This window comes from Mytilus californianus, unplaced genomic scaffold (genome assembly GCF_021869535.1).
Source record: "Mytilus californianus isolate M0D057914Y unplaced genomic scaffold, xbMytCali1.0.p SCAF_11, whole genome shotgun sequence".
Lineage (NCBI taxonomy): Eukaryota > Metazoa > Mollusca > Bivalvia > Mytilida > Mytilidae > Mytilus > Mytilus californianus.
Genome location: NW_026262593.1, coordinates 70,046,188 through 70,074,180, shown reverse-complemented (window position 1 = coordinate 70,074,180; position 27,993 = coordinate 70,046,188). Strand labels below are relative to the sequence as shown.

The following is a 27,993-nucleotide window of genomic DNA, read 5'->3' as shown; positions in this document are numbered from 1 at the left end:
CTTAATGGGTTTTAAGGTAGCGTTATGTATCTAGTTCTGAACTTGTTTCGGTTCTTGATTCTTCAAGGAAGAATTACAACATATGAGGAATCATTTAAATTCTTCCTTAAAAAAACAATGTACCACTATAAGTAAAAACTGATAATATCACTATCCTTGCTCGATAAAATCGAGTCATTTAAGTGATGCGGAAAAAATATAAAATCTTGTTTTTATAATATTAACTTTTAGTGAATGAATATGATGGAATATATGTAATTTTTTTTACATTTGGAAAATGAAAAGGTAAACATTATTGAGTTATTTATTAAGTATTGAAATATTCATGAATTATTACTTATTAAATTTACCCATGAGCAACTGTTAACTGTTTACATGTACATCTTTGATAAATAGTTACTATGAATTTAGAGTAGTGTCAAATGTTCTTCCCTACAATAATGATTTCAAATCAATTGTAATTTTGATCAATTTCAATTACGAATGAAATTTCTCATTTGCATTTAGCCCTTAGAACAGATCATGTTCACGCCATTTAGTCAATAGCTCATTCAGTACGAATACATGGTGAGCAATTTCTTTTAAAATTGATCCCCAATGTAAAACTTAATTTGTAACTTTCCTACACAAGGATCCACAGTTTAAATCACGATTGAGTGTGATAATGTTTCTTATTTGTCAAAGTTATTTTAATTTTCCATTTATAATAAAGAAACTAAGGTTTCAACTCCCTCATGCAAAGTTGACCTTTGATAGATTTTGGTCATATAGCTCTTCAACTGTTTCGGTCGTCCTTGGTTTTTAAATTATTCGACTTTGAGCGTTCCTGATATAGGTAAAACCAGGAAAGCCAGACGCATGAAATTTATAACGTGTTGTTTTCCTTTTTTTTTAAATATTGACAAAGGCTGGATTTGATGGCGATCAACTTTATTCTTAGAGAGTATCCAGATGTAACGACAGTATTTGTAAAATATTGAAATATCAAAACTAACTTGGCAAATAGAAAAAATATAATGCCCAATTATGTTTTAAATATGGCTCCGTAAATCTTATTTATTGTGTGGTTTGCATTGTTTTCCAGTCGTTTGATTTTGCCATTTGATAAAGGACTTTCTGTTTTGAATTTTCCTTGGAATTTGGTATTTTTGTCATTTTACTTTTTGCAACACATGTAATGAAGCATACACAGGACAAATAGGAAACTCATTAAAAGAAAGATTCAGAATTCACAGCCGGAAGAAATCAAGGACCCAACAGTACGACAAATTGATTTAATTGAACACTTATTTGTGGTTGCGGTAAATATAAAGTTTTTCCATTAAAAAAATGAATGAGTCAAACAAGTACAAAAGACTTGCCAGGGAAGCAAGAAGTGCAAGTCTAAATGAAACAATACGTAATTAATTCCCTGACTATCATCATCACGTCATGAGACGTTATCAAGGACATTTACCTGAGAATTGACACATGAAAACCTTTTTATTGATAAATATGTAGAGGCATTTGCTTACTGTTTTAATTTGAATATACTTGTATGTATTCATATTATTAAAATCAATTGTGAAAGTGACTTTAATTATATGAATACAATTTTAGTGTATTTTCCTGTTTTCCTTTTTTTTTTATATATATATATAATATAACTTTTTAAGAATATTACAACAAATTACTATGTTGTCTAGTGTCTCTGTGACCCCATTTTTATGAATTTGAAAGCACTTGATAAAACTATTTGCTCATATTTTATTTAAAAATTTTCTTATTTAGTTTGTTTTCTGATCACAATAAAAGTGGTTTTGTTCTTTCATATACAGTCCTTCTAAAACATTAGAATAATGCCCAGCCTTTAGCCTAACATCTCACATATAAGGTCATACAGTGGTATATAGTTTAACTCGGTGACTAACATCTAAGTAATTTGGTCCTGATGGATAGTTGTCTCATCTGCAATTATACCACATGTCCTTATTTTATGCAGTGAACTACATGCATTTTTTATTATCTTAATATTGAAAATAGCACTTTATAAACTGCATAGCAAAATTAATATGTATGGCTATATATTATGAAAACTTATTGTCCTACATCCTATATGCTTATTTTTGCATAAGTTCATGCTTTTCTTATACAGTTTATGATATTTTCACATTAAATTCGTTAGATATGTACTGATGTGTACTGATTGAATACCGTAGTCTTGGAGAACCTGATTTATTTATTAGTTGTCGTTAGCATTGAGTTATCTTCCAGAAACTAAATGCTCTCTTGGATCAATACCTTTTGTCTTTTGTCTTTATGTTCGTTGTTCTTATGCTTTGTGTCGATCTAATAAATTAAGCCATTTCCAACTGATTTTACACTTTTTCATGTTGTGCTGTTACACTTATGGTCCATGTTAGGAGAGGGGAATGCACGTTCACAAACCTGTTAAACCCCGCCACATTCCAAGTCAGAAGCCTGTAATTCAGTGGTTGTCGTTGGTTGCTGTCTATCATATTATTTTACGTTTGTTGTTTTGTACATAAATCGTGCCGTTGGTTTTTTTCTTATGAAATGTTTCACATTGTGTCAAACTGTGCGGAACTTTTTTTTATTGATTTACGATATGGGTATGGTCATTATTTATGGCCGTACAGTGACTTATAATTGCTTACATCTGCTTCATTCTGACTCTGTTGGACAGTTGTCTCATTGACAATTACATGAATTATACAATATTTCTTATATTATATTTATCAATTTGAGCATTTTACTACACAATTAGGAAATATTTTGTATGACACCAATAGGGTGACAATGAACCGCTTTTAATGGAAAAGCGACTACTGGTAATGGAAATCGGTTGACTTGGTAACTCAGGATGTACGGTTTTACGTATAATGTGACAGTTACAAAATGTTTGTTTACATTAATTGAGGGTGCGAACACTTCTTATTATTGAAAATAGTGCACAGACACTAGTACTTCCCAACCTAGGCATCTAATGCTTGATTGTTTAACACACAAGTTACAGGTTTGCAATACTGGTGTACAGTTTAGAAATGATTGTCGGCATTATCACCCATCGTTATTTACAAAACCTTCAATGAAAAAAACGAAACGCCAGATCTCGTTAAATAAATATTAAAATATCTAGTTTGCTATCCAATCTTAATAAAAATAATAGCCAATTTCCTCTAAAGTCAAATTTGCCTGAGGTAATTTTCGTAAATAAATATTGAAATATCAAGTTTGCTATCCAATCTTCATAAAAAGTAAATGAATATTGTTTTCGATCAAAACTATTAAATGATGGCTTTGATTTGAAATAGCATTTAATGATTCAAATAAACAACCACAATATCAAAATGTCAAAGTTCAAAAGGAGACAATTTCCGTATATGTATCTGATATCAGTATGCGTATTCTAATTTTTGCGATACACATCCAGTTGCATTATTCGCATAAATAAAACCCTCGCAATAATTACGAATTTACAGTAGATCATAAAAGTAGGTGTCATCAAGTTTTGTAGTGATTTAAATTAAAAATAGAGGAGCTATGTGACCAAAAAAGGACCTAAATAATAAAAGCCAATTTCCTCTAAAGTCAACTTTGCCTGAGATAATTTGAGTCTTTGTTTTTAAATAACGGAGAATTAAAAAAAAAACAACATGTTATTGTAATCTTTCCTCTTCACCCTTCAGTCATTTGATGGTTCTATTTGTCCTTTCAATGATCAATGAATAGTGTAAGCACAACTCCTACTATATTGCTTGGTTCATTTAAGTGAAAGTTAAAGGATTAAGTAAACGATATGAAGATGAACATGGAGGTAGATTAGCTAGAATGTTTAATTTAAGTTGAGGTATATAATACAATGAAGATAACTAGGCCCGTCGTCTTCTATTGAAATTTACATATAGTGTAAATTTGGTGTTTTGTGTTTCAGTTTGCAAAAATGTCATAAATCCAGTATTTTATACTTCGGAGTATTGTGGAGTTTTCATGCTTATTTAACACAGATAATAGGAAAATTCTGATCGACAACCTTGACCTTTTTTTATTGAACTTTCAGACAAGGAACCGGAACTGATCTTTCCGGGAAACAAAGTCCAGGAAAGGTATGTATGAATCAGATTCATACTACTTTAGTTTATTGCATATTTAATTTTCATAACATAAAACTTTATCCGAATGGCTTACTTCGTCAGAACCAAACCAATTGCATCTATTTTCGTTGTTTTTGAAAATTCCGTTTAACAGGACAATCTGAAGTCTTATTCACGCCAGAACATCTTCACATTTTGTAAGTACCAGGTAGTGTCCTGTTCTACGCTGCGATGTGTCATCATGTTTAATTAAAGAAAAAATCAAATTTCCTCTGATCTGTTGCTAGCCTTGCTTTTGAAATGCAGTGCTCCTTTTTGTATTTACTCCTGAAAGGTTACAGGGTAGCTAAAAAAAGTTGTGACACAAGCTTCGTACCTTTATCAGTCTGAATTCGATTTCGTATCAGGAGATGAAACTGATAAGTTAACCTTAGTCCTAGTCCAGTATCCAAAGCTACTTTTGGTCTTGCATCTCTGAAATAACTTTCATTTTTTAAGAATCGCATGTCACCATCTCAATCAATAGTCAATTCAAACAAAAACTACTATATAAACACATGACATATTTGATCAATTTGTTAATAAGTCTTATCACTAGTATTATCAATTGCTTTTCCTGAACTGATGATGCGTCTATCCCACGTCTTGAAAATCGTCGTTGTCGTTTATTATACCTTCATGGTTTTTTTTTACCTTAGGAAATATGATTTTAGTGAAATTTTTTTATAGTTTCTGTTCAATTTCTTCTCAATTTTTCTAGACTCGAGGCTAAGGTAAGCTAACCATATTGTAAGGTCACATGTCGAAATAGGAAAATGACATCCTGCCCTCCAGATGGCATTTGTTTTTCCTGTGTTGTTGATATGCTGCATCATTGTCCTGAAACATTTTTGTATATGGAAAATTAATAGTTTTAGTTCCCAGGCTTCAATTAAGCCAGTTCATTTTTTTGTAAGATAAATTGTTTCACAACGCTTATTGGTGTTTATGTTTTTTCTCTGTTGCAGAAAAAAAACCAATATCTAAAATAAAAGTTAAATTGTGTTTCAGCCAATTGTGGATGCTGGAGAGTATACAAATGAATATTATCAATACTTCCAAATACTTGCGTATTTACGGACTCCTGGCTTTAGCTCTGAGAAAGGTCGTGAAGGGTATTTTCACGAAAAAATGGCTATTTCAGAATGAACGAAAAAAATTGCTAGCACCTTAGTTTTTCGCCAATTTGAACAAAACATGTGAATAATGAGTTCAAGCAAGAAAATCGTGATATGAAAATTACAACCACGTTGCATGATAATAACCCTCTACCATCATGTTTGACCGTTCCTGAAAAGGTAAGTCAAGACCAAAAGTTATAGAGTGTTGATTGATTTTGAGAGAAAACTTAAACAATCTCATATATAATTAGGTAATATTGCCTGAAAAAAGTTTACGCAAAACATTCACTAGTAATTAGATTTTGTATTAAAAAAGGATTTACAAAAATATCGAACTCCAAGGTAAATTTAAAAAGGGTGACGTCCATAAAACCTGACATAATGAATTTCATGAAACGATACCGGATGGTACTGAATTAACTACAATAGAAATGTTTGAAAAGCACTGAATGCACCGCAATGAAATTTATTGATTTTATGGTAAGAGGTCAGAATAGGCAGGGTTATCCCTCATGCAAGGTTTGATTTGAATATTTTTTGATAATCATTGCCTTGAATGCACTCTGTAACTGACACATAAATCAGAAGTAGTGTTGTCTCACTGTCATTTTTTTATCTACTTTAAAAGATAAAGCTGGGAACAAGGGTGGTACGTGGACCTAACTGGAATCACAAATGTGAAGACAATGGAGAAGGATTCGTAGGAACAATCGTTGGTCTAAGTGATTCTGACAGGTGTATCCTGGTGATTTGGGACACTGGAAGGAGTGGTAGATACAGAGGTGGTCCAAATCAGTATGATCTTAGAGTATTTGATAATGCTCCAACAGGTCAGTATTATGTCTGTTTGTTTGCCTATTGGTGTTTAAATCATGGCGACCAATTTTTATTGATGGAGAAAGTTGGAGTACACGGTTAAAACAACCGACCGTAGGCATAGAAATTGGAAGTCTTCTCAATTAAGATCGCTGTCAATTGCGCCTAGCTACAAATGGGATTCGAACTCACAACCTCAGAGATGACAGACCTAGAATAATCAATAGAATAAACTATTTATATCAATCGGACACCCAGGCCCACCAGTACTATGACATCAATTATTATAATACAAAAACAAATTATACCCCCCCCCCCCCCTTCCCCACAAAAAAAAAAAAAAAAAACGAAAGAAAAAATGTCAAAGTAAAAAAAATATGAAATACCAAAGTACAATTATACAATTTCAAAATAATGATGCTGATTTTACACAAACAAGCCCATTCTACATTCATGACATTTAAATGCAGATGGATGAACTACCGATTAGATTTCATGAAGGCAGTTTCATGGCCAATGTAAGAACACATGCTGGTTTGCAATGTCGAATAAAGCTGAAATAATATTGCATTCTAAAAAAAAGCAAAATAAAGATAACAGAAATATTTATTTTCCAATTTGGAAATAAGCGAGCTGCTATTAATCCCAAAAATACAAGACCCACCTATTCAATTGCAATGGTATGTTTATAAGATTGATTCCAAATGAAGTCATTTATGCATAAAATTCACTGTTATATTTGAAATTATGGTAGAGTTAAATATCAGCGACAAACACACTCAAAAACATATTGTACTTGCATCACAAATTTCCGTAAGTTAACTTTCCGCAAAATGCTTTTTCAGGGTGTTTTTAGCATCCAAAGAATATATGATATTAAATTTTCGGTTGTTAATGCTCTTCAACTTCGTATTTTATTTGGTTTCTAACTTTTTTATTTAAGAGCCACTTTAGAGTATTATGTAAATGAAACACAAACTTGGTTACCATATAATAAACCTAGTATCTGTAATGAGTTTTTACAATTACCGGATAGATGCTACTTCCGAGGAACGTTTTGTCTCCAATATTATCACCAGCCATGCCAGAATTTGTGTTGACATCAAATATCATTGATATGTTATTTGCTGTAAATTTCTCAAAGTGTTGAATTATTCGAAATACTAAGGTATCCACCACTAGGCATATATTTCCATTATAGCCGTATTTGGCACAACTTTGCGAAATTTTCGGTTTTTAATGTTCTTTGTATTTTATTTGGCTTTTCCAACGGTTTTAATAAGAGTGCAACTGTTTAGTCTTATGTAGACGAAAAGCGCGTCTGGTGTTCCAAATTATAAGCCTCACATCTTTGATGACTTTTGACATTCCCTAGGTTCATTGTTGGTAGACGTTTCGTTTTCCAGGGTATCATCAGCACAGTCAGTAAGTTTGTGTTCATATGAATATCATTGATATGTTCATTTTCTGTAAAATGCTGTGGTTTATTAACTCTCAGGAATATATTGCCTTAGTTGTTTTAGGCACATTTTTTTCGGAATTGTAGGTTGGTAATGCGCTTCAAACTTTGATTTTTATTTGCCTGCCATTTGTTTTGATTCGAGTGTCACTGATGTGTCATATTTAGGCGCGTGTCTAGACAACAAAATTATAAGCATGGTGTTTTGGATGTGTTTAAAAATTGTAAAATGCTTAAATATAAAAAGGGCATAAACAAATATGTAAGGAAAATTTCAGATATACTTTTTCACTATTATATTTTAGACTTATGACCATCTTCAAAATTAATTTGAATAATTTTATATACTTTTTTATTGCTTAGTGTTGAGGAAAAATTTTCATTAAATTAATATAATCATGATAAAGGTATAGACGATTAAGATTTATTTCAAGTACGTTTTTCCAATATAATAGAAATAAAGCTTGAATCAGAAATCTAGGAAACATCTTTCCAGAATATGCTAAAAAAACAATTTTTGGAGAGAAATGCAAACCGAATGAAGTATTTGTATGTACTCTGGATTTTATGTATAGAATTTCATGTAGGAAATATTTTGGAAGCTGTAATGTTATTTATGTATTGATGTCATTACATATGCCTATTTGTTTTTCTTGGGTTTTGTAGATGTTATTCATATCAAAACCGTGTGTTTTTCGTGCAGAGAATCCCATATCTATGGAATAAAATGGACATGTATAAAATGTAATGTCCATCTATGTACTCAATGTTATATGGATGATAAACATGACGTTGCACATATTTTTGAAAGAACCAACACTTCAAAATCAGCACGGTATGTATATAAAGTTTAATTAAAACCAGGATTTACCAAACAATTTCTTCGAAAATGCCTGCACAAAATCAGGATTATGACAGTTTTTTTTCCATTTGTTCCGCTGCTTGATATTCTCTTAGGTTTTATTTTGTTAGGTTTTATGGACTTCCCCCCTTTTTTAATTTACCTTGGAGTTCGATGTTTTTGTTAATACTTAAGTGACAAGTTCAAACAGAGGAAGCAAGCTTATATCATGAATTCTTACCATCAGTAACCAGAAATGATATGGATAGGCAGAAATGGTGTAACCACTTTTTAAAATAGATTAAAAAAATATTTAAAGGAGACATGACACGATTTTTTTTTTTTTTTATTTAATTAATAAATATTAGTCTTAAAACATGTTTTGTACAATTTTGCTGGTCAAAACCTGATAAATCAGCATTTTTCTGGTCAAAGAATCTAGCGCTTGTCATAATGACTGAATTTTAATTAGATAACGATCACGTGGTCGTGCTTACGTCAGTGGTTACAAGCTGGGAAAATGTCTCTTAACTGGACGATGTCGATATACTGTGGACGGTATTGACAGCATTTCTCCCGATTACTGACAAACTATAAAGACATTGTGTGTGAAAAATAATCAAGAAAAGGATATTAATTCTTCATGCGAAGAGTCCAAAAACGACGATTTTCAGACAATACCGATCGGATTGTTACCATACATATTTGGTTTGTCTGATGAATAAATTTAATAGACCGCTTTCTGCATTTTTTCATTTAAATAAAACTAGTTTTTAATCATGATTGAAAATATAAATTTCTAATTATTGATGATCAAATTGTTCTTTTTTTTTCTCTCTGTTACGGTAATTTTATAATTATGTGTGCGCCAGAAGCAGAAAAAAAACGATAGTAAGAGTTAAGGCGTTCGCAAAGTGTCCGTTTTTAATTTATTTTTATTACATAGAGACTTTTAATATGTATAAATTATCACCATAAGATATGCTTATAATTTTTTTGGTTGGAAACCATACATCACACAAGGGATTTGTATAGTGAAAATCCTTTATCACACTATTTCTGCATTAGGATATTCAATTAACAATTTTATTACTTTCCCCCTTTTATGACAATTCAATTCAATATTTTATTTACGTCTCGTCGGTGTCTTCACCTAATGTATAAAATTACACAATACAAAACATTTATTAGAGGCTGATGTTTTAGTGATTAAATGTTGACACCCATAGCATACTTGACCAGGTGAAAGGTAAGAAGGCACCTGTAGTGTGATTTAGTCACGTGTTATGTTATTTACCTTTTAAAATCATACATTTCTTAGAAAAACTACCTTATGTTGAAATAATTAATATAGTTATACTACACTTCTAAAGTATGCTATTCCATCTAGACCCTTATAAATCTAACTTCAAATTTAAGGAATTACACAGAGTAAATTCAAATTCACTTATTTCCACCCCTCTCTTCCAAATATCATTCAGCAATCAATCTGTTTATTGCTACCAGCAAAACGATTGAGTCCAGGAAAATATTCGCAACACATAATGTTCTTTTTCAAAATATTTTTTTCTAAAAGGGGTCATTTGAATAAATGTTAGATTTTCAATTGGATTGAGCAGGAAAATGTTTACATGTAACATATATCAGTCTTCAAGAACATGAGTTGTGTATTAGCTGTACTTGGCTTTGTTTGATCTAGCTAACAGTATTTATGCGTTGTCTCTATTGTTTTAACGTTAGTGGTTTCTCTACTTCGTACCGATCTTTTGGTCCAAGTACACACTTATTTCGTAGTTCATTTCTTTTAGACACATAAATGAAAATTTAAAAAATCCAAACTGCGCTTTCTCAATAATTATTTTTTCAGTGTGTTGTACTACTTTTGAGACAAATTATATCAAAATTATAGAAAACTTCATCGGCCCTAACTCAAAATATGGACAATTTTATGTTAAGGGGGTCTTAAAATCTTTATGACCCAAATTTTTTTACAGTGTCATTCACCCCCCCCCCCCCCCTTTACTTGCTATTTGAGTCATAAAACATGGAAAAATAAATTTGGAAGGGGTATAAAAATAAATGGCAAGTAACACACTGTCCACACTAGGGACGAAAATCAAAGGACGGTAACTGTGTACTCGGACCTTTTGCGTTAGACTGGTTTTTATAGTTCTTATGTACTGCTGTAAGACCACTGTCACACGTTGGGAGGGGGAGAGGGTACCGTAGGCGCTCACAAACATATACCACCGACACATTTTGAATGTGTCTGTCTTAAATCAGGAGCATATAGATCATATAGATCAGTGGTTGTCGCGTCAATTTCTTTCTACGGAAATTATTTTGTTATAAATGTTTTCACATTTTCACGCTGAGAACTTTTATAGCCAAATATACGGTATGGGGTTTCTCATTATTGGAGGCCGTACGGTAAACGACACAATCTTCATTTATTATAAAGTTTCCATTTTAAAAAGAAATGTTTTTCGTCATCTGAATCTTTACCAACTAAATAGTTGTCAATAATTATATTCGATGTTCAATTTTAAAAAATTGAGAATGGAAATAGGGAATGTGTCAGAAAAAGAATGTAAAAGACTTATGATTCACATTCTCGTATCATTTCCTTGTTTGCTTTTTATGCTTTTTGTCTAACAATTTCTTATGAAGTTATGGACTCTCAAGAAGTCAATTAAAAAATGCATCTGTTATAAACCTTTTTATATCTGCATATTCTTAAAAGCAATAAAAATAAGATCTATATACAGGTTGTTATTAAGTTATCAACACGTGTTAGGGTATTTAATTGGTAGTGCATAGGGTATTGTATGGTCGTACTACAGGTATTCATTAAACATATACGATCAGGTAGTTGTACCTGTTTTACTGTACACAATAATATATTCCAATCTCACCTGTGCCCTCGGCAAAATCAACATCCAGGATGTACACAAAGAGCTTATGAAGTAATATTGCGTAATCACTATATGTCTTATCAATCCCCCATGTGGAGTGACACCTGAAGTTTGCAACTTCAACGAGACCTGAAATTGCGAAACTCAATCATCTGTACCGTATACCTGTGACCTTTGATGAACTCATGGCATGGCACCCGAGACCCCAACTCTGAATTCCCTATGAAAGTGGGCGGAAAGAAGTGTAGTTTGGGCTTGTTAAAAAGTCCAATCTTTACACCTTCTAAGTCTGCGTGTCATTCAAAAACAGAAAATATCATGTCAATATTCTTTTTAATTATATTGTTGAATCCATCGGCATCACACATAATCATTATTTATCACTGTCATGCGTTTTGTTGGATAATAATCGAAACTAAATTTGTGCTGTACCCATATGTCAATATGAATGAATGTAACCACTGACGTAGTAGCCTCGTTCTGAGTGACTTCCGGAATGGAAATATGCATATTTGACAGGTCGATAAATCGTTGCATTAAAATCTCATTAAAATACATATTTTCCTAAATAGTTGACACTTATATTGCTATCGATGTACTTTTGGGGAAAGTTAAGTATAAATAAACATTTTGAAACACAAATTGAAAATCGTGTCATTACTCCTTTAAGCTTGGCAAACAAAAACAAACTTCTTTCAATTTGATTTAATCTTTTTTTCAAACAACTTTAATTCCAGTAGATAGAATACTAGTAAATTTTAGACTTGGTGAATCTTTGTTAAACTATATAGACTCTCCCTTTCAAACAAAATAAAACTGGTTTCCATTCATTTCAATATTTGTCTGAGACTCCTAAACAATGTGTAAACTGTGTACGTATTGGTAAATGGTAAATCATTTTAGCAGCGAAATCAGATGCAGTCAAATTCATACCGTTAATGTTATTAAAACATTCCAAACTCATGTACTGTCAAACAGGCTTTAAACATTATCAATTATATGTTTCAACTAATAATCAAATATAATTCTCAAGGCCCCAATGTACCAAATTCAAAGGAAGCTCATCCATCAGTTCAAACTGAAAGAGATTGTACAAGTTATTCTTGCATTTACACATTAATCTTAATGGGCGTTAACTTTCTTCATGTTTATTTGTAAATGCATTTTATATTTACGTTTGAGTGTAATATTTTCCCAACAATAGAATATTCTGGATATCTGTGACGTCACAAATATGCAAAGAAGGTACTTAGATGCAAAGAAGTAACTAATAATGTGAGTTTATTGTAAAGTCTGCAGATTTTAAACTTCCATGCCTTTTTGTAAAATTTCTCATTTAAAATATCAGTTTATGACCAAAATAATTAGCATTTTGTGTATTGGCAGAATGAAGGTTACAGCAAGAAAAAACGCAAGGAAAAAGATTATTTCAAAAGGCATTTTCGTCGGAGCAGAAGTTGTTGCTGGTCCCTATTTGACGAACGGGAATAAAGATGAAAGTAGGTCAAATAGTGTATAAGGGAACACGTCGGAGAAGGGAAACATGCGGAAATTTATCGAATTTTATTGAATTAGTATTGCTTGTGTAGGGCTATTTTTGTTTTTGTCAAACATGCATTATTTTTTTAAAACTACATATGTAGCACTGAGTAAAATAAATCACGGTATGTACAGAAAAAATACTTCACATTTTTAGTATCATTTGCTTGCCAAAATAATTAATCTGTTGCGTATCATTAGAAGTTAGGTTATAGCAAGAAAAAGCTAAAGGAATAAAATCTATTGGGAAAGGCATTTGAGACAGAGCAGAAGTTGAGAAGTTATAGCTGTTATTATATCAGCAGTTCATCTTGATTTTGTGCATTTTCGTTCCAAAGATGTTATTTCAGAAATATCTATTTCACAGACTTTTCATTAATTCATGTCCAAAAAAGAGGGGACAGAAACAAAAGAGATATTCAAACTCATAAGTCGTAACCAAACTGACAAATTGCACTCTATATTTTTTTATAACGTTATCATAAATCTATCAGGTTGTATATCTGTAAATGCAATATATCAATAGAATAATAAAAGGTACGCTGAAAACCTACATTAGCTTCATCATCGTCATTATAACTTTGACATATTTTGACATTACTTGTATTTTCTGATGTGCCATTGACTATTTGATATACTGTATGAATGTTCGTTTTTACAATTAAATAGAATTTCCTTCTATAAATATTTAGAGGTGGTACAATGAGGCCGTCTACATTTCTTCACACCCAGGTTTACATTTATTGTTTGCTATTTGGCGTTCTTTAGTCGTTTCTTCGATGATTTTGGTTGACCTTCACTTTAAAATGACGTGCGGGGTTTGTTTTACTGCTCTCAAACTATGGGATGTATTTAGCAAAGGAATGTACTGATATCTGATAGTGAAAACGTCGTATTTCGATGTGATTTGTAACGCAAGGTAGAGCTTTAAAATTATTTTTGGATTACACTTGTCTGAGTTTTACAATTATGAATGAGTTTTTCTCCTGAAAATCCTGTTAATATCACTGATCAAGAAATTTTATGTCTTGTTCGACTTCTTTTAGTTCGTCTTGTCTTATATTTCTCATAAGATTATGGTATATATCCTTTCTGTGCATTTGCTCGTGTAAGTTTTGGGTGGCTCCAATCAAATGGGCACATTTCTTATAGTCAGTTTGTTTGAAGTATATGTCTCTTTTCACTTTTTTTATTATAATGATTTTTAAGAAAGCTTACTGTCGACTGAATATTTGTATTGATGACATTGATGATAGCTTTTAACATGTTCAATGCCAATAACTTTTCTGTAAAGCATTTCGTCGATGTATGTTTTCTATAATATGAATTGTGTGGATTGGTCATGCTTTTCTAGAATTAAATATATAGAAAAAAAGATTAGGCAACGTTCCCTTTGTATTGTAATAAATCTCATGATTCCAACCGATTTCACTTCTTCAAGAAGATAATCATGGTAAACACATATTGCTTCACTGAATGTCACCAATGGTAACATAACGTTATGTAGGGTAAAAGTTCATAAAAAGGAATTGGCAAATGTATTTTACAAATATTGGTATAAACGATAAAAAAAACGTCATTATTATTTATTGATTTAAGCTTGGCTAATATTTTTCAAATAAAAATGTGCCTTTTAAACATATGTTTCCTTTTGTTGTATTTCCGCATACTGTTTAAATGGTAAGAGCTTGCATTTCGTCTGCTGAGTGCTTGCTCATAGATGCTAATGTTTTCTTAGCGGTATTTGTCTTTTGTTCAGAATATATATTTGTTGTCAATGAAATGTTATCCGTTTGATAAATGACGTGCCACTTTAGCCAAGTAATCTTCGTCTAAACCACAGCAAGTTATCACATTAATCATTTTTCCAAATTTTTATTTAGAAAGTTGTCCTTTTTAAAAACGAAACCTTGAACCTGATAGGTTTGACAATATTCATTAATTTGGGTTTATTTTGCATTTTTTACTGTCGTGTTTGATAACATGGTAGTAGGTAAACTGACATTTGTTAACAGTTTATTCGGTGATATTCTTTTAAAAATACTATTATATCCTGGCAATCGTCAAAGTGTGATTCGCAGAGAGAAGAAAGAAGAGTAATATATAGATCTTTTATTGGTACCGGTTGATTATCGAATTTATCCAATCGGAATAGTTAAATTATCGAATTTTAAAAGTCCGAGCCTCGAAAAATTAACTAAATCTTACAATCTACGGGTAACTATGTAATAATCTGTTTCTTTAATCATTATCAAATAAATTTTCATTTCAATAAACGAAAATCACCTTCGCGTTCTTTATTTCTACGTCATACAAATATAAAGTTGCCAATTCATCTAAAACATGTTAGCACATTTCGATTCATCTACAGATTTGTTACCCAATCAACTGCTGAGATCATCAGCAATTACACGTTGATTAAATTAATCTTAAACAATGGGTCCAGAAAATGTTTCATCACCAACGAATTACGGAAAAATATATGTATACACATTCTCAGTTGTTTTGACAATGACAATATTATTAACTAAAATAACTTTTTAATTTTGTCTCATATACACATAAGTAATGACAAATGTAGTCTCCCTTGAATTTGTGTGACACCGTTGGCAACGACAAATCGCTTAACAATTAGCATGCTAATGTACACAAGTCTACTTTGACCTAAAAATCTGCGAAAGCAGTAATAGAGCTTTCAAATGTGATGAAATATCTTTAATTTGTTTTCCTCGACAAATTCAACCTTACGTATGTTAAATAATGAAATTATCCGGCTACTCTATACGAATGTAAAAAACACTCAAATCAAAAGGAAATGAAAGAACCTTAGTGAGCGCGCTCACATACCCCACGTCCCTACATTGTCATTGGAGAAATAAAATAAGCGTAAGAAAAAAAATTGTATCAGAAAAAAAAATTTAATCATAATTTCCTGTCGATATGCACATCTACGTAGTATGTCCTTATTATCTGAAAAGGTTTCATGAAATTCTGTTGTGTGGTTTGAGAGTAGTTGCGATGACAAAAGGTTGCAGTAGTATATTGGGCAAATAAGTTCAAAGGGGCGTAACTCCTGGAAAAAAATTGAATCGTAATGTCCTGTCGATATGCACATCTACGTAGTATGTCCTTATTATCTGAAAAGGTTTCATGAAATTCTGTTGTGTGGTTTGAGAGGAGTTGCGATGACAAAAGGTCGCAGTAGTATATTGGGCAAATAAGTTCAAAGGGGCGTAACTCCTGGAAAAATAATTGAATCGTAATTTCCTGTCGATATGCACATCTACGTAGTATGTCCTTATTATCTGAAAAGGTTTCATGAAATTCTGTTGTGTGGTTTGAGAGGAGTTGCGATGACAAACTGTTGCAGTAGTACATTAAAGTAAATAAGTTCAAAGGGGCGTAACTCCTAGAAAAAGAATTGAATCGTAATTTCCTGTCGATATGCACAACTACATAGTATGTCCTTATTGTCTAAAAAGGTTTCGTGAAATTCTGTTGTGTGGTTTGAGAGGAGTTGCGATGACAAGAAACAGGACTGACGGACTGACGGACTGACGGACGGACGGACGGACGGACAGACGGACAGACGGACGGGTCAAAAACATTATACCCTCCGCAACTCGTTGCGTGGGGTATAATAACGCATTATAAACTATGTTTTTGTTATATCACAGATTATGAAATGGGATATGTGGAGGAAATTACAAACTGGGAAAATAAATATCATCGAGGAATTATTAAAGTTTTCTGGAAAGATACCGAAATAGAAACATTGCATCGTTTGGGTGCGGAAGGATGTGTAGATATTATTTGCAGCAGACTTACGGAAACTGCAACAGGCGGGACTTACTATGCAGACCATCTCCCAGTGATAGGTATGTTTTTTTTTTATCTTAAATGTTTGAAAACATATCAAAACAGTGTATGAACTGTCCTACTTGTGTCAATTTATTAAGGTCAGTGGAACATGTTATCGAAAAATTTTATTAGAGCTGAACATCAATATTCTGCATGAAAATGTAAAGCATATTTTGAAATTGTATACAAACTTTAAAGTCATTTGAAAAGTATGATAGTAATTCATTTATCAACTGCATACATGTGGTCAAAAATTGGATTGATTGATTGGTGTTTACTGCCACTTTTAGCACTATTGTGCTATTTCGTGGCAGTCAGATTTTATTGATGGAAGAAACCGCGGTGCCCGGACGGAACCACCGGAAATCTGACAACCCTAGTCAATTAAGATTGGAGTCGAGCGCACCTTCCACGTGCGTGATTCGAACTTACAATCTCTGTATTTACAGACTAGTTATACAGTAGTGACTTATAAAATTTATGACGTTTTTTTTCAGTTTTTACAGTACTGGACCGATAAATTTTGAAAGTATAAAGAATGATTTATAAGGGAAAACTCAAAAACGAATATTTAAAGCCAATGATGTATATGAATAGAAACAGTTGAAGAGCTAAATGACAATAAAATGACCTAAAAAATAGCGAAATCAGTCTAAGGTCAACTTTGCATGAGAGAGTTGAGACCTTTGGTTTTTATAATTAAATAAGAAGCTTAGTTAACGACTTTAATGCACCCATCTAACATACGGCTCTATTAAATATCAATTCGAAACCTTAATGCTTGATCTTTCTGTTTTTCCCGGTCGTGATTAATTCTAACAGTACAAATACCGCCATCTGCAAATGGGGATCATTTTGCTTTTCATTGTTTAGGTAAAATATTGATTGCTGTCAATATCAGGAGAAAATAATTTAGCATTCTGAAAACGTGGTAATAAAAGTGATTAAGGAATATACAAGGTATACGTATATACAGTAAAAATATGCTTCTTTTCGATTTTAAAAGTGGAAGACATGTTAAGAAGTTTATTCTCGTTCAATATTCGAATGAATATTGTTTGCACCACGTGCACGCGCTAAATAATCAGAAATCCGGCATTTTTATTTTTTTATTGTTAGCACATTAATACATACTTTATTGGTTGTTTTTTTTTTAAATTAAATGAAAACTGATATCGTGGAATATTGAATACCCTTTCTGAGCAATTTCAATCACCATCGGTTTAAATGGTGAAGTGTTTTGAGGACTGTTGTTTGTCCGTCCTACTTTTATCACGTTGGTCAGGGTGTCATATGTGTGTTTATCGGAAATGTAGGAATCATCTTGTCCTTTCGCTCATTTTTTGTTTGCTTTTTTCCATTCATATGTTCATTCGTTAGTCTAAAGAAAAGCTTTGTAATGAGCAATACTCCTCCTACGTATACATCGCTTGTTACATTTTAGTGAAGTTCAAAGTTTTAAAGTGCACATATGGAGATTGTACATCAGAGGATATTATTCAAGATAACACATTTAATTAGAGTTCAATAGCAAGTAATTTAAATTCACCATTACAGTCCTGCTTTAAAGTTATCTCTTTTTAATGCTTGTTTTTCTCACATTAATAAACATACCATATTGTATTTTTGTTTATGTCAACTAATATCAGACACTTACTGCAGTTATGAGAACTTCGCACCATTAGAAAGCCAAACGAACAAATTAAAGCACATCAACTTTATTTGAACTTTTGTGGATAGTTGTCTCATTGTCAATCATACCTCATCTCCTTTTTTTTAAAGCATTGGAATGTAAAAAAAAATCCTGATGTTTCTTATTCACGTAATTATTTTCATAACGTTTATAGGGTTTCTTTCTAATTAAGTTTTGGTATAGACATAACTTCAACTAACTAGTTTTGACAAAAAATGTGTTATCGCGACGTTTGTGATTAGAAAAATAACGCAAATAGAATTAAACTCGTATTTCTCTTGTATGAAAATAATGTGTGAAAATCACCAAAAACATCCTTGCTAGGTCAACAGCAGAGGGCTTAACGCAGAAATATGAAAAGTGCTTAATATGTTTTGTCAGAGGTTGCCTACCTTTACAAAACGTTCTTGGTGATGACTGGTTAAATTTTTGCTGTGACACGTACACAGTTATTTCCATCTTTATAGTTTTTTTATTCTATATGTAAGAATTTAACTATTTAGGAAGTCTTAATATAGCTTGAATTATTACAAATTGCTAGAATTATCAAAGCAAAACATATAGACTGCAAGTTGATGTAAATAAACTCCTCATAGGTACTAGGCTTAACATGTTGAACGCCAGACGCGCGTTCCGTCTACAGAAGACTCATCAGTGACGCTCGATTAAAAAAGTTAAAAAGGCCACACAAAGCACGAAGCTGATGAGCATTGAAGACCCAAAAATCTGAAAGGTTTTGCCAAATACCACATGTTACTACAACATGTCAATTTCTTACTCTAGAAATTACGTAGTTTGATAGGGTTTCCTTCTTCAGACAAGCACAAAGAACATTTTCAGTGTCTAGAACATAAAAAGTAAAATCACAAAAATACTGAACTCCGACGAAAATTCAAAAAGGAAAGTCCCCAAACAAATGGCAAAATCAAAAAAACAAACACATCAAACGAATGGATAACAACTGTCAATATTCCTGACTTGGTACAGGCATTTTCTTATGTAGAAAATGGTGGATTGAACCTGGTTTTAAAGCTAGCTAAACCTCTCACTTGTATGAAAGTCGCATCAAATTTCATTATATTGACAACGATGTGTGAACAAAACAAACAAAAACAATAGGTAAAAATGTCACAAATAGGGGTAAATAGTCTAATTCGGTAGGTCACATTCGTGAAATGGGAACGGTATTGTAGATAATTTATTTTTCTTTGTTTCGTCAAAGCACGATGTAGTTAAAGCAGACAAGAAAACAAACTTTCTGATTTGTATAAGAGAAATATTTGAAATTCAGCTGTTCATCAGTTAGCTTTCTAACTATGTAATTATTTATTTATGTATTTATTTATTTGACTAGCTTAATATTTATTCATAAGGTCCTTTTTTTTAATGGTAATCACGAAATTAAAAACAAAACGACAAAAAAAGACAGAAGCGTTTTTACAGGCTGGCAATTAAACTACACATTGAAATATCAAAGTTTAGCTCCTAAAATTCCCCTTAAAAGCATGCATTCCGCGTGTAATATTTTCTTCCAACTCTATTTTGATTATTTATATGTGTTTCTTCGACCTAAAATTTACTACATACAAACATTTTTTAAAGTAGAACAGCTTAAAAGCTATCTTTTTGTAGATTGTGGCATTTTGGGCAACTGTATGGGTTGTTATGATTGGCTGTATAATTAGTAAGAAGCGTGTTTGCAGTAATTCTATGAAGTCAAAACCTTTCTTAGCGCTAAATAAAATATGTTATTTGGTTTTATGGTGATTAACAATTGAATCACTGATAAATATTTTAATTTTCACTCATTTTTATCCTTTTCATCAAAGTTTCAGGAAAAAACCGGTATTCATTAAAAATACGTCATAAGTATTTCAAAGTGCGTTTGACAATTGATTAATAGTCTCTGTTCTGAAAGATTTTCAAATTTCCATACAAAATTGTATTATTTATAAGACAGATTATGCAAAAATGTTGACGTCTTGTAAGAAAAGAAATTGTCCGTCCTTGGTCTTTCACCGTGATTTGACAGAAATTGAACCGTAAGAAAGACGACCGGGCAAAAAAGATATTTAAGATGATATGCTTTCGAATGATGTATGATTAAGCCGTATGTTAGGTGGTTGCATTAAACATGAAATTTTATGGTTAATGTCACCCGACTATTAGAAGAAATGAAGTGTTTATTTTTACAATAAATTATAAATTCAAACATTATTACTAGCATAAGTTAATCTTACGTTTGTCTTTTCAACATGCGGCAACATCAAATCTAATTTAGCGAGTTTCTATGGCTAGAATTATATTGGAAGTAAATGTTTTTTTTTGCAACCGTGACCAAATGTCGGGTGCATACTGTTTTACCCCCATTCAATCCGTCTTTCCGACCATCTGTTGGTCCGTCCTACTCGGGGTACATGATTTGTTCAGCTAGGCCCTAATTCAGTTTTCAAGTTAGAAAATTTATAATATGCAGGATGTTAGGACATATACTGATGTGTTTATATTAGTATTTTTATTTGCTTTAAATGTCCCACAAATGACAGGTTGTTAATTTATGGTGAAATGTTCCATGAGGAATATATGGTTTGCTGCCTCAGATGCATTTAGCTATTTTCTGTAGGTCTAGTTTCGTCATGAAGCTTCTGACGTGTTGTGGTTTTTTTCAATTATCACTGGCTTATAAATGTTTAGTTGTGCGTGTTCCTTAATGAAGGTAAATCAAGACGAAGCGCTTCGTACGCACGAAATTTATAACGTTTATTTCATGTTAAATATTTTCATTTTTGGTTTTCATTATGCATGTGGGGAACATGGGCTATCCGGCCAATCCTACAGTATTCAAGATGATAAAAGTCTCCTTTCTTTTATAAACATTTAACGATTTTGAACGAAGGGCAATGTGATAGTTTACAATAAAGGTCATCTATTAATAAAATACACAAAAGAATTCAAACACCCCTTTAACTAAGAAAATACTTTTGGTTTGAAGTAAATGAATACTCCTTTTTTTATTTGTTAGATAAGAGCGTTCAACATTCGTTCTGTCTATATACTTTAAATCCGAGCGTTGCAAGAATAGATTTAATTCATTGTTCGTGTGAAATTTAAACAAATTCGTAAATTCAGTTTAATATTATCAAATTTGAAATTATTGCCTATGTCCCAAATAGCCGATTTCGAACAAAGTATGATATGATCTGATGAGCATCATCTTTAAAGGTTCATAATAGAACAATTTTTTTTTTCAAAAATTATTCGTTATCTATACCGTTAAAAAGTAAAATAACAAAAATACCGAACTCCGAGGAAAATTCTAAACGGAAAGTCCCTAAGCAAATGGCAAAATCAAAAGCTAAAACACATCAAACGAATGGATAACAACTGTCATATTCCTGACTTGGTACAGGCATTTTCTTATGTAGAAAATGGTGGATTAAACTTGGTTTTATAGCTAGCTAAACCTCTCACTTGTATGACAGTCGCATGAAATTCCATTATATCGACAATGATGTGTGAACAAAACAAACAGACATAATAGGTAAAAATGTCAAAAATAAGGATACAGCAGTCAAAAGTGTGTAAGAATTTAATCACTATAAAAACAAACAAATATGTCAACAAAGAGAAACAAAAAGGCATATAGACAAAGCACATTAGCAAAAACGAAAGACAAGAATACAAAAGTTTACCATAGCACAATAACACAATGACGGGATGTATAAGTACAGAGCCACGTCAAATGGATAATACCAAATATAGACTAAACAGTTAAAGTAATAATTTACATAGGCAAATAAAAATATACTATAACACGTTATACAGATGATGAACAACGTCAGTACCTAGAATCTATACTTCAAGACCATCGTTTATTATTTGTGAAGTTTATACGGAATATTTATCAACAAGGTCTTGGTATCTTCCGATGAACTTTATTAGAAAAAGGACTAGACGTTCTTTGACAGACCCCTTGTTCATCAACTTTCTGCTCAGACACTGGTGACGTTTTACAAAGTCGGAGTAGCAGCTGCAAGCTCTTGAATACCGAATGAGTTGGGAAATGTATATCCCATATGCAGATGAAGTTGGTATATTGCTACTAAGGTTGGGGAAATTGATAATTTCAAAATTAAAATCGTCTCGTTTGTCATTGATTCTGGTACTGAGATGACCGCTTATGTCAAATTCGAGGTACAAGTCTAAAAATGAGGCAGAGGAAGCTGTGTATGTTGTTTCTTTAATTTCTAGGTCTGGAGGATATATTAATGGAACCCAATCAGCAAAGTTTAGATTGTTAATGGAAAGAACATCATCAATATATCTGAATGTGAAATTAAATGATCTGGCTTCTTTGATCTTCTTGTTTTTGACAAATGTCTGAAGGATTTCCGACTCGTATGAAAATAAGAAGAGGTCGGCAAGGAGAGGCGCACAGTTCGTTCCAAAAGGAATGCCGACAATTTGTTGAAAAGTCTACCTCCAAATTCAACAAATATGTTTTGAATAAGAAACTCTAGCATACTGATCGCTTGTTCCTCTGTGTAGCATGTTTTACTTTTTTGTTCACTATTAACAAAAAATGCCGTATGGTATTCAAAAGTAATAAATTTATAGCGTATGCTACCATTTTTATGTTGAAAAGCATTGTGGATTATTTCTTTTAGACGATTTTTCAATTTCACATGGGAATGGTGGTAAACAGGGTTGAAAAATCAAAAGTTTTGGTAGAATTAATTTCAGAGAAAGATTGAGATTTAAAATTATCCAGTAGTTCTTTAAAGTTTTTTAGAATGCACATATGGTTAATACCACTACGCGAGTAAACAGTTTCACAGCATTTCTGAAGACCCTCTTTCACTGCGGACAGAATCTTTGTCAATTTAATGGACAATTCGTTCGTCGAACATGCAGATGAGCCGGCAATGTACGGACTTTTGTGAAGCTTAGGTATCCAATACAAACAAGGTAAGTCCTCCGATTTGTTGTTCAATGTAATGTTCATTGAAGCCATAGAGAACTTATGATTTGCCAAAATCTCATCCTTGTCAAATGATATTTTTTTGTATGTGGGATTACCTGAGTGCTCATTTATTCCTAATTCTTTTACAAGACACTCGTAGTAGTACGATTTACATTCAAATACAATATTATTTGACGCTTGAAAATACTTAAAATGTCATTATTTTTTACACCTGTTCCCTGCAATTATTTACCGATTAGATATGGTTGAAATGATGTGTTTCAAAATTGTTATTTTGAGGACATAAATTACATTTCCAATTGACAGATTCATTGTTCGAAGTCTGCATTCGGTATATATTACCTATGTAGACAAATCAGCTGACATTCTGTACTATCTATCTCCATTTTACTGAAATTCAGCCAAGTATCTTCCGAATCTATACATTTACTATTAAAATTTTCCCATTTTTGGGGCATTGATTGTAAATGTGTTAATGCCAAATATGTAATTTATGAATTATATTTATTTCTTACTTCAAGTTCTTCAGAAAATGATTCAACTTTTATCAGAAAATTCGTATAAGACTGATAAAAAATCTAAAACAAAATGAATACAGTATATTTATTTGAAAAAAAAATTGGAAATCTCTTTAAAATGATTTGAAGAATTGGGAACGAAAATGTTTGAACACCCAATGCATTATGAAAAATCAAAGCATGTGTCCGTTTTTTATTACTTCACTTCTTAAATTACTTGCCTACCCACAACGTAAAATTAACCTTTTTCTTACTGTTACAGCATGAGCTAACAGCTCATCTGACTATTCAACATTTCAATGATACACAGTAAGATATTGTTTCCTATAATCATAATCGATGTAATATTCTGTCCATTCTTTTGATTACTTATTTCTGATATAGGTTGATTGAATTCATATGAAACTTCTGATTAATGGCCATCGATAATTTCAGAAGGTTGAATTTAAAATGTCAAGAAATCTAACTACATGTATGCCTTAATATCACAAATCTTCATATTTCTGCATAATATATCAACATTATAAACAAGGAAATGAATATCTAGAAACATATACTCGACAAACATACGAAACGAAAGATGTGAGAAAGATAGTTGCTGATATAAATATCTGCACGTCCATTGACAAAGTGATATGACAACGTGTTGAATTGTTCCATCTTCAAACATGCAGATACCATGAAACTAGACAAATATTAAAACAAAAATGAAGAAATAAAAGTTAATGCACTACAATGAAGTACTTGCGTATCAAACAACAATTTGAACTATAGAAATAAGTAAACACATTAAATATTCGGAACATATAAATAGTATTTGAGCAGTTTGAGAAAAAAATATGTACAAAATAAACATATGACTGAGAGTTATAGGCCATGCAAAGAGTACCATTATATTTTATAAGATAAAACAATGAAGTAGAAAGATATCATAAATGGAAATATACAACAAAAGATGTAAGGATCCTAGAACAAGGATATAGCTAGGTATACTACTATACATATACATAATTCAAACTTATTAAAACTAATTAGATTGGGACTGTGAATTGTTGATAATAGCAATAATTGAATTCTTTTCTTTTCTTTTTTACTAGATTTTGATGCTGTATCTAGAAATATTGAAGTGTTTGGGTTTCCAAGTGCAGGTATGAGTATTCTCTCTCTCTCTCTCGATTTATTTGTAAGTACAAAACTCTTTTCATGTGACAATTATCAATAAAAGTAAATTCGAGGTTAATGCCAATGAGACAGTAACCAAAAGACAATGCAAATTAAAAGTATTCGATTTTGAACTAAAATTATCATTTTGATCTAAACAGGTTTTAAAACTGAAAAATAGATTGATAAGAAATGATTTTTCTTTCAATCGATTTGCAGTCAATTATGATCTATTCAGTCAGCAGTTGTTATTTACCTGTACAAATCAACAATGTACTGGATCGTCTGCAAGCGGAATGTAAGAACAGCTCTATATATTGTACATAAAAGAAGAAAAGAAATTTTTGAAAATCATATTCAACTTTAAGACTTGAAATATTATGGTTCAGACCTTTCAGATGATTTTAAGATCAAAATGACCATTAAATACTAAAATTCAGATACCAGTAAGGAACAAGATACAGTTCTCAATAAGACAGTTTCTCCATTGAGAAAAAACATTTCACAGATCATTGACTACAAAAAGCTTGTATCGTCTCAAACTCAGTTAAACGATTTACTCTGCGCTTTCCTTTCCATGGTATATAATCTAGACGCATGTATAAACATACATTTGCTTCTGAAATTATATTCTTGTATATTAAGTAATTTCACTTGTTCCAAAACTGGGTTTATTTCAGTATTATTGTTGTCTCTTGCCTCTTCGCAATTCCTTCGAAGATTCACTGTTGTCTTTTTGATTAAATTTGAGACACCATTCTGAATGTTCTAATTTTTATCAGTATTATCGCAATGACTTTGCAGCACAGTTTCTAAAAATATATTCAGTTTTTTTATACTGTAGAATCGATATGGTATTGGTATACTTCCGCAATCTGTTTTAACTAATTTATATTATTACTGTTACCTCTACAAACTATTTTTTTACGATCTACCTTTTGTGAACCTGTTTATACATACTTTAGTGCATTTGTCATAAGTAAATCATTCGTGTGATTAATTGATTATTTATACAGATCTTAATAGTTATATTGCCAAATAATGGCAGAAAATTAAGTTAATTATACAAATACAAAATAAGAATATATGTGGTATGATAACAAATAAGACAACAATTTAACAGAGCCAGCATGAAGTGGATTTAAGCAAATAGGTTTTTATGCAAATAGCGAAAAGTTGTGTGATCGCCACAATGACAACTATCTACAAATACCAACGGACACAACAATTCGAACAATTTACACGCAGCCGTTCGACCTTCAAAAATGAACATAGGCCATAAAATACAGTAAGCTACACACGGCCCTGGTTTGACAAAATGTCAACAATTTAAAAGTGAAAAAGTAACGGCCTATGTAAACTAAAACAATAAACGATTCAAATATTGGCAGACAGCAACCAAAGACAACCACTGGATTATAGTTTCCTGGATTTTGAAAGGCACAAAAAAAATGTTTCAGGATTAAACATGTTCGTAAGCACTCAGATATCTGTTGTTGTTTTAGAGATATTGCAGTTTGAAATTTTCTGAGTGGGGCATATATTTCTAAATTAACAACAGCTAGCCACCTGAAGTTTTGAGAAATTAAAGTTTAACATGGTAATATGTTTGGCTAAATACCAAAAACAGTTGATGAAAAACAAAGAAAAATAAGTGATTTGAAATTTTCATGTTTTACATTGACTTTGTAAGTTTCAAAAGTTCTATTACTGAAGATGATATTGCATATATTTTGGACTTTGCCAAATGGGGTCATGTGACATATCAAAATAAACGTCTTAATAAGCTCTAAAAAATGCCAACCTCTTTTCATCCTAAAGCAAAGGGTAAGATTATTTAGTGCAAACATTAAAACTTTATAAATTGGTAAGGTTGTCGCATATCAAACTGGGTTGGGTAGGGTCATTTAGACCACCATTTAACTTACTAGACGGTGGTGATCTCTGATATAAAACTAAAAGTCATCAAATCTACATTGCAAATATCATACATCCGATCTCGGAAATTAAGTGTCATTCAGTTCGAAACGTGAAAAGTTTAAGAAGGTCTGCTTATCGAATATCAAATGAAACATCGTAAAGTTAAAATTATTCCTCAGTAAAGGACCTAAATATCGTCCCCCCTCAATTATTAATTGGAATGAGTGTCGTAATATCATCAACGACTCACTTCGTGCTTATTGTTTGAAATGGATAAAACGGGAAAAAGCTGACAAAAAATCTTTGGACTTTTTTTTTCATTCAGTAATGAAGATAGTTGATATACGTATACATCATTTTAAAGAACATTTTACTCTTAACAACAACCATAAAAATCCTATTTCTCGTATCAAACATAAACTAAAAGAACTAGCCAAGGAATTTGTTTTTGTCCCGGCTGATAAAGCTGCTAATAATATTATTATAGTTTGAGGTAAATTTTACATTGAGGTTCTGCAAATGGAAATCACCAATTCACCTACATTCCAACTGACTTCATTTTCAGAAAACGATATCTGTAACAAACATAAACTATAAGCTTCTTCTTTACAAGCAGAACCAAATACAATGAAAGTCCCAACTTTGTACTGGCTTCCGAAGCTACACAAATCACCTTACAAATATTGATTTATTTCGTCTTCAAGTCATTGTTCCACTACTAAATTGTCTATTCTACTTACTAGTACAATTGGTACAATCAAAAACCTGATAATAAATTGTTCAAATAAGGCCATTGAAAATAGTGGAATTAATTACTTTTGGAGTGTCAAAAACTCGTTGGAAGTACTTGATAAATTGCATGCATATATCGGTGATTTTGAATCGGTTCAAAGTTTTGATTTTTCTACCCTATATACCACTTTGCCTCATATTCTTATTAAGAAAAAATTCACACACCTAATTAAATGGGCATTTAAAGAGTCGGAATGCGAATACATATGTTCAAACTCTTTTAGGTCATTTTTTAGTAGC

General features: G+C 31.7%; 1 protein-coding gene across 1 annotated transcript; it reads left to right on the top strand.

Moving 5' to 3' along the window:
- Window positions 1-191: 191 nt before the first annotated feature.
- Window positions 192-26,834, top strand: LOC127719290 (E3 ubiquitin-protein ligase MIB1-like). Its single transcript, XM_052225304.1, has 8 exons — window positions 192-285; window positions 4,061-4,106; window positions 5,883-6,084; window positions 8,196-8,364; window positions 12,672-12,784; window positions 16,502-16,702; window positions 24,978-25,028; window positions 26,758-26,834. Exons 1-8 carry the CDS (start codon window positions 278-280, stop codon window positions 26,832-26,834), a joined length of 867 nt encoding a protein of 288 aa, XP_052081264.1. The 5' UTR covers window positions 192-277.
- Window positions 26,835-27,993: the final 1,159 nt, after the last annotated feature.

What these genes read in the sequence shown, in the direction of transcription:
- LOC127719290 (XM_052225304.1), top strand. An exon ending in ATTTGATAATGCTCCAACAG is followed by an intron (nt 6,085 to 8,195) that starts GTCAGTATTATG and finishes TGGGTTTTGTAG; the next exon opens with ATGTTATTCATATCAAAACC. An exon ending in GTTTGGGTTTCCAAGTGCAG is followed by an intron (nt 25,029 to 26,757) that starts GTATGAGTATTC and finishes CTATTACTGAAG; the next exon opens with ATGATATTGCATATATTTTG.